This window comes from Chrysochloris asiatica, unplaced genomic scaffold (assembly GCF_000296735.1).
Source record: "Chrysochloris asiatica unplaced genomic scaffold, ChrAsi1.0 scaffold00011, whole genome shotgun sequence".
Lineage (NCBI taxonomy): Eukaryota > Metazoa > Chordata > Mammalia > Afrosoricida > Chrysochloridae > Chrysochloris > Chrysochloris asiatica.
In genome coordinates this window covers 15,845,186-15,859,321 of record NW_006408529.1, presented here as the reverse complement: position 1 = coordinate 15,859,321, position 14,136 = coordinate 15,845,186, and the positions used below count along the sequence as shown (strand labels likewise).

General features: G+C 41.9%; 1 protein-coding gene across 3 annotated transcripts in view; it reads left to right on the top strand.

Moving 5' to 3' along the window:
* Window positions 1–14,136, top strand: part of ACSL1 (acyl-CoA synthetase long-chain family member 1) — an 89,401-nt gene that overhangs the window by 37,996 nt on the left and 37,269 nt on the right. For all 3 annotated transcript variants that reach the window (XM_006834431.1, XM_006834433.1, XM_006834432.1), the window contains exon 3: window positions 8,653–8,767. In XM_006834431.1, the coding sequence (XP_006834494.1) occupies window positions 8,653–8,767 (115 nt within the window). The remainder of the gene's footprint in view (window positions 1–8,652; window positions 8,768–14,136) is intronic.

The window sequence follows — 14,136 nt, the reverse complement described above, 5'->3', positions numbered from 1 at the left end:
ATAAGAAGAGAGGGCATATGCATAAGAATACCTACACTTGCACATAATACCCACTTGATCTGGCTTCAATGACTGGATGATCAGAACTCAACTAGAAGAGGAAAAAAAGAGTAATCTGATACAGTTTGATGAACTTGACCTACACCCATGGATGCAGTAGCTCAAAAGAGGGAACAAATCTTTACAGCAAGGATCATTTCCACCCCCTCCATACACAGAGTAGACAGGGATGGGCAACTTGGACATTGGCTATCCAAAATTAGGGGCTACAAAGGGAAGAAGTGATGGGCTTACAAGCTTTCAAGAGGGAGCCTAGATCCAGAGGGTATGGAAGAAGGTAGAATCTCCACTGAGTAGTATCCAATCTGTCTGAACAGGGGTAACGAAAGGAGATGGTGATAGGTCCCTTGTGGTACAATGGTGAATAATTGAAGGACTGGAAATGTAAACGTGGATGTTTTGTAGCAAAAGGAGGGGAGTGATTGACTTTGCAGTCTAGGAGTGGAGGTCCTTGGAACCATCAAGGGAGAAGAGCAGAGTGCAAGGCCCTACCCAGAGAAGCAGTGAAGCCAGAGATGGAGGCAGAGACAACGATATGGAGAGAAGGAGCGGCCGGGGACTCTAGACCCAGAGAGGGAGAGGGGCTGTGTGCTGACAACTGGGGGGTAGGCTTGCAGGGTATACCATTTGGTTGTTTGATGATGCATGGAGGGGATTTTAACCATGGCAATGAAATGATATTCGATAGGATGAATGTTAAGCTAATGTTCTCCCATGTAAACTATCACATAATTCACAATAAAACATTAAAAAAAAAAAAAAAAACATGAAGAAGCAGACAAACACATAATTAGAAAAATCAGATGCAGCATTAAGTTTTGACTTTTAAAAGGAAATTCACTTACTTTATTGAGATTCTGATTTCCTGGTAACTGCCTTTTCACACATCAATTTTATTCCCAATAAAGTTCTTTGTAGAGAAAGTGATACATTTTGCTGATCATAAAAAAAAAAGAAATCAAACGACATATTGCATTGGGCAAATCTGTTGCACAAGACCTTTTTAAAGTGTTGTAAAGCAAAGATGTCAGCTTGAAGACTAAGGTGTGCCTGACCCAAGCCATGATATTTCAGTAACCTCATATGCATGCAAAAGCTGCACAGTGCATAAGGAAGACCGTAGAAGAATTGATGCTTTTGAGTTTATGGTGTTGGAAGAGAGTATTGAGAGTGCCACGGGCTGTCAAAAGAACCAACAAATCCGTGCTGGAAGAAGTGCAGCCAGAGTGCTACTTGGAGGCCAGGATGGCTCATGCTTGGTAAGGTGGAAAGGTCAGAGAAAAAGAAAAAGAGAAAGACTCCCAATGAGGTGGATTGGCCAAGTAGCAGCATCAATGGACTCAAGCGTGGTAACAATAGTGAGGTTGGCCCAGAATTGGGCATTGTTTCGTTCTGCTGTGCCATAGGGTCTCTATGAGTTGGCACCGACTTGATGGCACCTATCAACAACAACAATGCAGTATATGGAGTCCTGGTGTGGCACTGTGGGTTAATGCGCCAGACTGCAGAGCCCTTTGAACTGCAAGGTCAGAGGTTCAAGCTCACCAGCTGCTCTTCGGAAACCCTGTACAGGGTCGCTATGGGTTGGAACTGACTCGATGGCACTTAACAACAGCAACAACAGTGCAATATATGGACTTCTGGTGTGGTGCTATGGATCAGCACTGGACTGTGAACCTCAGATCAACAGTTCAAACTTATTAGTTGTTCCTTAGAAACCCACTATAGGTTCACTGTGAGTTAGAACCAACTGGATGGCACTTAACAATTCAGTATATGACAGCTGCTGACTGACAGGCTGGAGGTCTGAATCTACCATGCCTTGGGAAAAAAGCCTGGATCATGACAAGCTATAGACAACATTGAGAAGTATGAGTATTCCAGAACACTTAATTGTACTTGTAAGAAATCTGTACCTAGACCAAGAAGCAGTTGTTCGAACAGAACATGGGAACACTGAATGTTTTAAAATTGGGAAAGGTGTGAGACAGGGAAAGGTGTGAGACACCATACTTATTCAACCTGTATTCTGAGCAAATAATACGAGAAGCTGGGTTCTGTGAAGAAAAACGTGGCATCAGGATTGGAGGAAGACTCATTAACAACCTGCGATATGCAGATGATACAACCTTGATCACTGAAAGTGAAGAGGACTTGAAACATTTACTTATGAAGATCAAAGAGCACAGTCTTCGATATGGATTACATCTCAATGTCAAGAAAACAAAAATCCTAACCACTGGACCAGTAAACAACGTTCTTATCAATGGAGAAAAGATTGAAGTTGTCAAGGACTTCATTCTTCTTGGATCAACTATCAACATTCGCGGAAGCAGCAGTCAAGAGATCAGATGACGTATTGCACTGGGCAAATCTGCTGCACAGGAACTTTTTAAAGTATTGAAGAGCAGAGACGTCAGCTTGAGGACTAAGGTGCGCCTGTCCCAGGCCATTGTGTTTTTAATAGCCTCATATGAATGCAAAAGCTGGACAGTGAATAAGGAAGATCATAGAAGAATTGATGCCTTTGAGTTGTGGTGTTGGAGGAGAATACTGAAAGTGCCATGGACTGCCAAAAGAACCAATAGATCGGTTTTGGAAGAAGTACAGCCAGAGTGCTCCTTGGAGGCCAGGATGGCTAAGCTTCATCTCTCCTACTTTGGACATATTGTCCGGAGGAAACAATCGTTGGAGAAGGATGTCATGCTGGGTAAGGTGGAGGGTCAGAGAAAAAAAGGAAGACCCCCAACAAGATGGATCAGCCAGGTGGCATCATTTATGGACTCAAGTGTGGCAGCGGTAGTGAGGTTGGCCCAGGATCGGACATTGTTTCGTTCTGCTGTACATGGGGTCGTTATGAGTCGGTTCCGACTCGATGGCACCTGACAACAACAAACAACTTCTAAAAACCAGCCATTGAAAATGCTGTGGAGCACAATTCTATTCTCACACATATATGGTAGCTTTTTTGCAGCCTAGACTCCATGGCAACTAATAAAACACTCATAGTTTTGAAGTATATCATTTCCATTCAAGAATAGTAACACTTATAAACATTTAAAATGATGATTCTGTAGGGGAATGTGTGATCATTTCATAGAGCAACAAACTTCACATAGCTTGTTTCTTAGCACCCCTCCCCCCATATTTTATTCAGTTTTCCCTCCTGAAATTAGAGTGTGCTCTACAATTAAGTTGTAATGCAACCTTTTCCCCTGTTTCATCTGAGTTTTAGAGTTCCTTGTTGGCTTAGATACTGTTACTGCTTTATTTTATTTATACTTCTTCAAGCTTTTGCTAGTTAGACTTTGTCGAATAATAATAAATATCATGTCCTCAGGTTGTTTTTTCAAGATAATGGCTATCATTGGGATGCAATTAACTGCTTTAACTTTGATTTGGCTTATTTTACTTGCAAGTTTTTTAAAGTCTAGAAGACTATATATATGCCAACCAAAAAATTAACCTAGAATTATATAGCTAGAGGTTGTGTTATAAAATGCTGCTCTAGAGTGGTGATTCTCTTAAGAATTGGGAAGTTGAAAGACAGTCTTGAAAGGATGTATGTAGTCTCCATGTATGAGAGGGCTACAAAAGGTTTGTGAGAAAATGGAATCAAAAGGTAATGTAATTTTTCCCTGAGCTTTCTGAAGCTCCCTGGCATCTATATCCAAAGCTAACTTTAGTCTTTTCTCAACCCTATTTTCAGTTTTTGTTAAAATGCAGCCACTTTCTTCTTGGCCTCCTCTTCTATACCCAAACATTTGCTAAATCCCATTTATGTACTCTGTAGTATCTTCAGCATCACTGTTCTCATTCCCCCAACCATAGCCCTATCCAGGCTCTTCCGCCCAATTCTCCTCCTTGTAGATTTCTTTTTAAAGCTTTATACAGATGTTCACCACTTCCCTTCACCTTAATGTCTCTAACACAGTGGTTCTCAAATATGAATACCAGAATCGCCTGAAGGACTTGTTAAAATACAAATTGCTGATTTAGTAGGACTGGGGTGGGGGCCTGAGAGTTTGCTTTCTTAACATTTGCTAGGTAGTCTCAGACTGCACTGTGAGGACCTCAGCTCTAAGGTTAACCTTAACTTTTGAGAAGTCAGGCCTCCTTTTGTTTTTTTTTTTTGGTTCTGACTTCTCACTTGTGCTCAGCCAGTGGTCAAACCAGACCCATAGTTCTTGGAGTTCCTCTGGGCACTTAAGGATAAGACACAGGCTACTTCAGAACAGACTTTTTGGTTCTGATTCCTCCCTGCCCCCCTCTACAGCTATGAGAACTACTCAGCAGAATGTATAGGGAGGGTGGAGAATGCCTTCGTATCCTGATGAGGAGAATCGAAGGTACCATTCTAAGCAGTGGCGTGAGTCACTGCCTGTGGGTAGCTGGGTTGCCTGCACCTCCAGGCTGCACATGGATGGGCAGAGGTGGTTGGCACCAGTGACCATGAGTCAGGTGTCTATGGTCAGTACCTCTTCACCAAGAACATGTTACTCTTCTTCCGTCTTTTTAACCCCTTACCATTCTCCTCATTCTCTCATTCCGCTCCCCTCCATTTCTCTTCCTACTTTAGCCTGGATGTCCTAGGACTTTTAGGTGGTTCCTTGAGTTTTCTGATCCTTAATATAGAACAAGGTTGGGAAAGCTTTTTATGACAAAATTTCTAACATCATTCACTGGCCATACAGAATTATCAACCTAAAAATTAGCCTGGTATATTTGGTCTCATACTTTGGACATATTGTCAGGAGGGATGAGTTTCTGGAGAAGGATATCATGTTTGGTAAGGTGGAGGGTCAGAGAAAAAGAGGAGAAAGACCCCCAACGAGATGGATTGGCCAAGTAGCAGCATCGATGGACTCAAGCGTGGCAACAATAGTGAGGTTGGCCCAGGATCGGGCAGTGTTTCGTTCTGCTGTGCATAGGGTCGCTGTGAGTTGGCACCAACTCCATAGCACCTAACAACAACAACAACAAAAATGTGATGCCTAATGTGCTAGACTGCAAAGTCAGTTTGAACTGCAAGGTTGGTAGTTCAAGCTCACCAGCCACTCCTTGGTAACCCTATACAGGGTGGCTATGGGTCAGAACTGACTTGACGGCACTTAACAACAACAACAGTGTGATAGCTGGAGTCCTGGTGTGGTGCTGCAGGATAATGTGCTGAACTGCAAGGTCAGTTTGAATCGTAATATCATTAGTTCAAACCCACCAGCTGCTCCTTGCAAACCCTATACAGGATAACTGTGGGTCGGAACCAACTCAACAGCACTATGGGCCAAACGCTCTCCACCCCCACTGTGTTGTTGTTGTTGTTAAGTGCCATAGAGTCAGTTATGACTCATAGTAACCTTGTATGGGGTTTCCGAGGAGCAGCTGATGAGCTTGAACCACTGACCTTGCAGTTCAAATCGACCTTGCAGTCCAGTGCATTAATCCACAGGGCCATACCAGGACTCCTGCTATAGATACACAAAATTGTTTCTCAAGTTCAGTCTGAATGTTTGTTGATATAGGCTAAGATAGAGGGATAAAAATATAGGCAAAGAAGGACTTGTAGTGTCTGAGAAATATTCTGCACATGGCTATTTTATAAGAACATTTTTTGAGTAACTAAAATGCCTCTGAAAGTGGAAACATGGTATCACCATTTAAATGAAAACAGATTCTGAGATGAACGGACAATAATTAATGATATAATAGTGAAGAAGTGTTTCTATCTTTATGTACATGATAAATAACGTGTTTGCTTTATCAAGTAGCATGCAGTAGTTAGTAATTATGTTTAGAATCATGGCTGCAGTATTAGAGAGTTTCTGCTGAGCTACAGAAAGGTGTGTGATGATTAGAATATATGATTGGGTGGTATTTGTTACAGAAAACTATTCAAAGTTGTAGATCAAAAGTGAAATACACATAGGACATAGTTGATATTGAAAGAATGTATATAAGTTTGTTGTTGTTTGTTGGTAAGTACCGCGGAATCAGTTCTGACTCACAGTGACCCTGTACAGGGTTTCCGAGGCTGTAAATCTTTACGGGAGCAGAAAGCCTCATCTTTCTCCCGCGGAACTGCTGATAGTTTCAAACTGCTGATCTTGAGGTTGGCTGCCCGACTCGTAACCACTACACTACCAGAGTAGAAAAAAGTGTAGAAGAACTCACTGGATGATTAATAGTGATTATTTTATCCTTGATGCACTTCTGTACCATTTAAATGAAACAAACAAACAAACCCAGTATATAAATTATAATTTAGGGAAAACCAAAAGAAACAGAGCTTTTAAGAGGAGAAGTGAGGAATCCTAAATTTTTTTTTTTAAGTAGAGTCCATCAAAACTTATCTGCCAGGTTACCTTGTTGGTTTTTCCCTGGAGTGTATCTCATTTCTCCGTCATCTCTGTCTACCCAGTCCACTAAACTATTTGCTGGCTCTGTAGGATAAGCTGTTGTTGTTGTTGTTAAGTGCTTTTGAGTAGATTCTGACTCATAATGACCCTGTATGGGGATTCTGAGAAGTGGCTGGTGAGTTTGAACCGCCGACCATGAAGTTCACATTGACCTTATGGTTAAGTGCTTTATCTTACTGCACCATACCCGGACTCTTAGACTGTAGACCAAAATGTCCCAGTTCAAGCCTACCAGCTGCTCCGCGAGAGCATGTGAAACCTACTATTCCTGCAAAGATTTATAGCCTCAGGAACCCTATACGAGGTCACTATAAACCAGAACTGAGTTAAAGGTACATAGCAACAACCTGTACAAGACAGGAGTCCTGGGGTCACTGTTAGGATAAACACTGGACTGCTAACTGCAAGATTGGCAGTTCAAACCCACAAGCAAGTACAAGAAACACATCACCATAGAGACAAAGACAGTCCCTATACTTACCTACATAGCAGCAGTAGCAGCTCACTTTTGAGCTCCAGCTAGAATGTCCCTTCTTCACAAAGTCATTTCCTACTTATAACAAATTTCAAACCAAGAGTTATGTCTTCTAGTTTTGACCCATCCTCTCTTGTGGTGGTACCAGAGATCGATACCTTGTATCGTCTACTTTCTTCCAAGAAAGTGTTTTTTGAGCATTACAAATGTGAAGGCTTCTCTCTGAAATTTATTATTTTTTTTAATTATAAGGTCTAGGATCATGGTAGTTGAATTTTTATTGATTCATCTCCAAAGAATGTTTGAGGTTTTATGGATGGCTGGATCCCCTGCAGTATCTCAGTAGCCCGGAGGGCTCAGTAGCTGGCAGGTTGAGAAAGACCTCTTAAAACTGTTCCTCTATATCTGTGCTTAGGTATGTCTTGTACATCGTTGTTGTTATTCTTAAGGGCCGTTGAGTCAGTTCCCACTCTATCTAGAGTTTGTGTAGAATTTCTGAGGAGCAAACCTATATAGAGTTTCCTTGGAGCGGCTAGTGAGCTTGAACTGCCGACCTTGTAGTTCAGCCCAACTTGCAGTCTAGCACATTAACTTGCAGTGCCACATTTGTTGTTGTTGTTGTTAAGTGCCATCACATCAGTTCTCAACCATAGCAACCCAGCATATGGTTTCCAAGGAGCAGCTGGTAAACTTGAACTGCCGACTTTGCACTGTGGCACATTAACCCACAGCGCCACACCAGGACACTGCAGTGCCACATAGCAGTCAACAAATAGTACTTACTAAGCCAATAAATGAAGATAACTTAGACAAAGGTACACAGTGATACCAGATCTGCGTACTTATCAGGGCTGCTAATCAAGCTAGTAAGGACCTATCTTTTTTCACCAATACATTTTATAGTTGATGGTTTTCACTGATCTCACCACATGAAAAACTGAAGTCCCTAACAAATTGTAATGCATTTTCCAAAGAGATAAAGCCATGGAAAGAATACAAACATGGATATGGATATCATAAGGGGGCAGGGCTGGTTCAGTGGTACACTGCTCACCTCCTGTGTGAGAGACCCAGATGTGATTCCTAGCCAATGCACCTAAAGCGTAGTTACCAGCTGTCTGTTAGTGGAGACTTGCATGTTGCTATGATGCTGAATGGGTTTCATTGGAGCTTCCAGATCAAGATAGACTAGGAGTGAAAACCCTATGGATCACAGCAGTCTGTGCCATGATGTGTGGGGTTGCCATGAGTTCAGGGCTGATTCGATGCCACCTAACATGGAAAGAAACCTGAAAAAAGTGTCATGTTCACAAGAACTAAGCGAAATCAGTCCTCTGTGCTATTGGTGGCCATGGTTTGAGAATGAACAGTGTGTATGGGGCTGGAGGTTTCTGGTTCCTCTCCTGCTTGTTTTCCTCTTGTTTGGTAGGGCTGGACTTTGTAGGTCTATGGACCTCTCCCTCACACCTAGATTGTTGCCTTTCCTTATGAGTCCTTTGGACTGCCATTTGTCTTATTCCTGTTTCTTTCCAAGTGAGTGACTGAATTATGTTAGCATATCAGCACACCCTGGGCTTCTGGCATTCACTCAATGAGCAGCTGCCCTGCGGAGAGGGGCCTGTGCAGACACCACTGGGGGGTGGGGCTGGGTTTTTTCAGTGCTTCCATCTAACATGTTCCTTTGTTTTTCCTTTTCAATAGGGTAGTGATGGTGCTCGAAGATCCACACTACTTGATAGTGATGAACTTTTGGTATATTTCTATGATGATGTCAGAACATTATATGACGGCTTCCAGAGGGGTTTACAAGTGTCAAGTAAGCATTTTCTTGAATTTGTGTAACTGATTCATGTTTTTTCATTAAGAATAAAATAGGAAACAGTTCTCATTAAGAAAGGTGGGTTTACTCAGGTCTGTTGCCTACGTGTAGTTGTTAAGTGCCCTCCAGTCAGTTCTGACTCATAGCAACCCTGTATAGGGTTTCCAAGGAGCAGATGGTGGGTTTGAACTGCTGAACTTGTGGTTTGCAGTCCAATGCTGATCCTACAGAGCCATACCAGGGGTCCTTCTTAGTAAGTTTAAGTCTCCTCCTGTCTCCTTCCTTAATCTTTCCAAAACAAGTCTCAAAGCACAGTAGACCCGCTAGGTGTTCCCTATGGAGAGTGGGCTCTGTGGTGGAGTAGGTTTTCAGCATATCCTATATGTGATGGAGAGTAGAGTGTGCATTAGCTCATTATAGTCTCGGACATTTCCTGCGCTTTAGACACCCTGTGTAATTGGGCCCAATCCAGCATTTTTCAAATTCATTTAACCATGAAAGTCATGTTTTGAGAAATAAATACTGACATCCCAAGGAAGCAACATTCCATCAGACACTTTTAGAAATGTTGGCTCATGGCATTACCCTTAATTACTAACCATGACACAAGAGACCCTAGTTACCTGGCACCCTGTGTTGTCAATCACCCTGTCTCCCTTCCCTCTCTGGAGTAGCTGAACTTGCAAACCATGAGGACCCTGCTTTCTTATAACCCCAAGCATTTGTGCACTTTTGCCCCTGAACATAAAATAAAGCCTCTTCCTCCCTTCAGCCAGGGTAGTTCATGTATTCTTAGTCATCTTTTACATTTATCACAATCTACCTTTTCTTTAAAGCCTTTCCACTTTAAGGTGAGGCATTTTATACCTTCCAGCTTCTTATACCTAGCCCTATAATAGTGCCTGCTTGTTTAAAGATGTTTTCCTGCTGTTCTAGGAGTCCTGGTATGGTGCTTTAGGATAAGCACTGGACTGTTAACCACAAGGTCAGCAGTTCAAACCCACCACCCACTCTTTGGAAACCCTATACAAGGTCGCTGTGAGTCGGAACCAACTCAGTGGTACTTAACAACAACAGCAACAACCTGCTTTTCTTCCCCACCAGCCTGTGCTGTTATCTCTTCTCTTGGCACCCACTAGCTGTCCCACTTGCTTTCGTGTCCTCAACAAAAGCAAAAATACCTCCCGCTTCTTCCTTTCCACCCTTTTTTGTTTTATCTCTTTGTTTTTACTTATACCAGGTCTCCAGGTCTCTCTCTAGAATGGTGTTTGGGATCCATACTTTGTTATTAAAATTTTTTAGAGGTTAACTTTTCTTTTGGTCACTGATTTTATTGTAATCACTTTAGAATCAAGGACTGTGTGCTATATTGCTCTCTCTAGCCACACAAGACGTTGCATGTGTTGCCTTTTGCTGTTGTTTTTACTAAATGCTAATAAAATTGAACTGCTCAGTTCAGTGCATTTGCCCTGATATTTCTGATAATTGAATGTGTACAGATTGTAGCAGATTAATTAAGCTAAAGACTTATTTGTGTTATTTAATTAGTAAATGCCTTCATAGTTAGTATCAGGGTTAATTTGTGTTAGTAAATATCCACTCCATAAGGTATTGTTCTTGTTAAGTGCTATCAAGACAGTTTCGACTCATAGTGATCCTTTGTAGGGTTCAAACTGACCTTGTAGTCCAGCACATTATCCTGCAGCACCACACCAGGACTACACAATCCATGAGGTAGAGTAGCCTAAACTAAGGCTATAGGATGATGTGTGTTTGTGTGTGTGTTTTCTCCACCACTGCCACAAAGCATGCTATTGTTGGGTGCCGTCGAGTGACTTCCATTATATTTCTGAGTGTCCCACGATCTTAAGACAAGCCTCATAACTTCTTCTTGCTCATTTTCTCTCCATGGAAAATAACACTTGATATGTGAATGTTGTAGAGAAGTTGAAGAAAAGTAAATTCTATCTTCCTAATCTGTACTGATTAGAAGAGGCTGCTTTATAATTCACTTTTTTTTACCCCCTTTCTTTTTTTTATTCCAAGATTTCATTTTCTATTGCTGGCATAAGGATTTAAAGGAGAGCAAAAGCCAGCATTTGAGTAACATAGTCAGAAGTATGTTGAATGATGGGAGAGTTGGTAAATCTAGTATTTTTAAACCGTACCTAGGAAGTCCTTTGTGAAGACTCAGCTCTTTCTTTATCAGTGGTTCTCAACCTTAGCTACTCATTAATGTTTTTGTTGTTGTTATTAAGTGCCGTCAAGTTGGTTCCAACCCACAGCAACCTTGTATAGGGTTTCCAAGGAGTGGCTAGTAAGGCTGAACCACCAACCTTGCAGATCAAACTGACTTTGCAGTGCAGTACATTAAGCCACAGTGCCACACCAGGACTCCCATTAATATTTACCGGGGGTCTTTTCAAAACATTGATTCTTAGACCCTATCCCTGTCCATTGATAGCAGAATGTCTGCTAGTAGGGCCAAGGTATAGTAATTTTAATGTCCTAAGTAAATCTGAGGATTGATTACCACTGTTTAGAGCAGGAGTCAGCAAACGTTTTCTGTGAAGAGGCTGAGATTAAATATGTTAGGGTTTGTGGGCTATGTGATCTCTCCTCTGCAGCCCCCTTGTGCAGTATGGAAATGAGTGAGTGTGGCTGTGTTCCAGTAAAACTGTACTGACAGGAACAGGTGGCAGCCTGGCTTAGCCCCTGACTTCAGTTTGCCAATCCCTGTGCTTGAGGAATAAAGCCATTCTACTTCATACAGCCCCCCTCTTTTTTTTTGGCCTCTGAAAGCAATAACTGATGGAATTTGTCATGTGTAGTCCTGTGTGTGTTGCAGTCCCTGAAAATGGGTGAGGGTCTGCAAATAAAGCCTGCCTGACACTCCTGTCTGCTTCTGTCAGCACTGCTTTAGAGACAGCAGAGAAAGCCTCCTGAAGGAGTGGGTCTGACAGGCCTGGGTTCTCCCCACCCTGATGACTGGTTCTCAGATCTACAAGTGCTTCACACGTCTCAGCTAGGACCCCAGGTGGGAAGCTCCCAAACCCTAATCAGATCATCTAACTGACACTCAGACCTTCATGATGGCACCAGGTGTGGTGTGCTATTCCAAACATAAATGTCATTTCCCTGGTCAGGTGGGAGATGACCAAACTCCTCCTACGTCAGATTTCCCTGTGGAAGGTGCTGCTTTGTAGGCCACTTTTAAAACAGGGTGACACAGAGCTGATGCTAGAGCCCATGTTCCTAATTAGAGAATATTTATGAATGTAGTCAACTCTGGTTCAAACGCACAGCCACTCCTCAGAAACCTAAAGCAGCATTGCTGTGGATTGGAACTGACTTGATGGCACTTAATAACCTTGAGATTAGCAGCCCCACTGGTAACCACTATGCTACCAGAGCTCCTTATATGTATTTATAGAGAAGTTTTTTACCAAGGAAATGGCTTACAATCTGAGGTCCCCAGAGGAAAGAGAAAGCCTTTCCAGCATGTCCATTATATTGGGCATAGGCCACACCCCCAAGGAAGTATCCCTTCAATTGATTGGCTGCTTATAACTGTTCATCAGAAAGCTAACTAAGTCTGTATTAGTTTTCATCACCATGGGAATAAGCACATCCCAGCTGTTTGTTGTTGTTGTTGTTGTTGTTGTTAGGTGCCATCAAGTCAGAACTGACTCATAGTGCCCCTATGCACAACAGAACAAAACACTGCCCAGTCCTGCACCAGCCTCACAATCATTGCTACACTTGAGCCCATCGCTGCTGCCATTGTGCCACTCTATCTCTTTGAGGGTCTTCTTCTTTTTCTCTGATCCTCTACTTTACCACACATGATGTCCTTCTCCAGGGACAGTTCCCTGTCCGAAATATGAGAGACTAAGTCTGGCCATCGTAGCTTTGCCTGTACTTCTTAAACACAGATTTGTTTATGCTTTTGGAAGTCCGTGGTACTTTGAGTATTCTTCTGCAACACCATAATCAAATGTATCAAGTCTTCTACAGTCTTCCTTATTCACTATCCAGCTTTCTCAACTGCTAAACCTCTGAAGTATGAGAGATGAAGTCTGGCCATGCTGACGTCCAAGGAGCATTGTGGTGGTACTTCCAACACAGATTTGTTTGTTCTTCTGGCAGTCCATGGTACTTTCAGTATTCTTCTACAACACCATAACTCAAATGTATCAATTCTTTACAATTTTACTTATTCACTGTTACACTTTCCCAACTGCTAAACCCTTGGAAATCCTGGCCTGCTCAAGTGGAAACAAAACCCTAACCATTGTATTTGCTCATAAAATTGAGTAAATATTGTGGACGAATACAACCCTGGCACTTACCTTTCCTGATTTTAAACCATTCAGTGTCACTTGTTCTGTTCATACAACTGCCTCTCGGTCTACGTACAGGTTCCTCATGAGTACAAGTACTCAGGAATACCCATTCTTCACAATGTTACCCATATCTTGTCATGATCCACACAATCAAAAGCCTTTGCATAGTCAGTAAAGCACAAGTAAACATCTTTCTGATATCCTCTGCTTTCAGCCAAGATTCATCTGACATCAGCACTGCAACAGTACAGAGATGTCAGTGTACTGTTGCAGCCATTTTTGAATAATCTTGAGCAAAATTTTACTTGCATGTGCTATTAATGATATTGTTCGATGATTTCCACAGTCCATTGGGTCACCTATCTTGGGAAGAGCACAAATATGGATCTCTTCTAATCAATTGGCCAGCTAGCTGTCTTCCAAATTTCTTGGCATAGATGAGTGCCTCCAGTAGTGTATCAGTTTGTTGAAAGATTTTAATTTGTATTCCATCAAGTCCTGGTGCCTTGTTCTTTGCCAGTGCCTTCAGTTCTTCCTTCTACCTTGAACTTTTTCCTTCAGTATCATTGGCTCTTGATCATATGCTACCTCTTGAAATGGTTGAACATTGACCCTATCTTTTTGGTACAGTGACTCTGTGTATTCCTTCCATCTTCTTTTGATACTTTATGCATCATTCAATATTTTGCCCATAAAATCCATCAATATTGCAATTAGAGATTGCATTTTTTTCTTCAGTTCTTTCCATTTGAGAAATGCTGAGCATGTTCTTACCTTTTAGTTTTTTAACTCCAGGTCTTTGCACATTTCATTATAATATTTTACTTTGTCTTCTCGAGTTGCTTTTTGAAATTTTCTGTTCAGCTCTTGTATATCCTCACTCCTTCCATTTGCTTTAGCATCTCTACATTACAGAACAAGTTTCAGGGTTTCTTCTGACATCCATTTTTGTCTTTTCCTTCTCTCTTGTCTTCTTAATGACCTTTCATTTTCTTCCTGTATGATGTTCTTGATGTCATC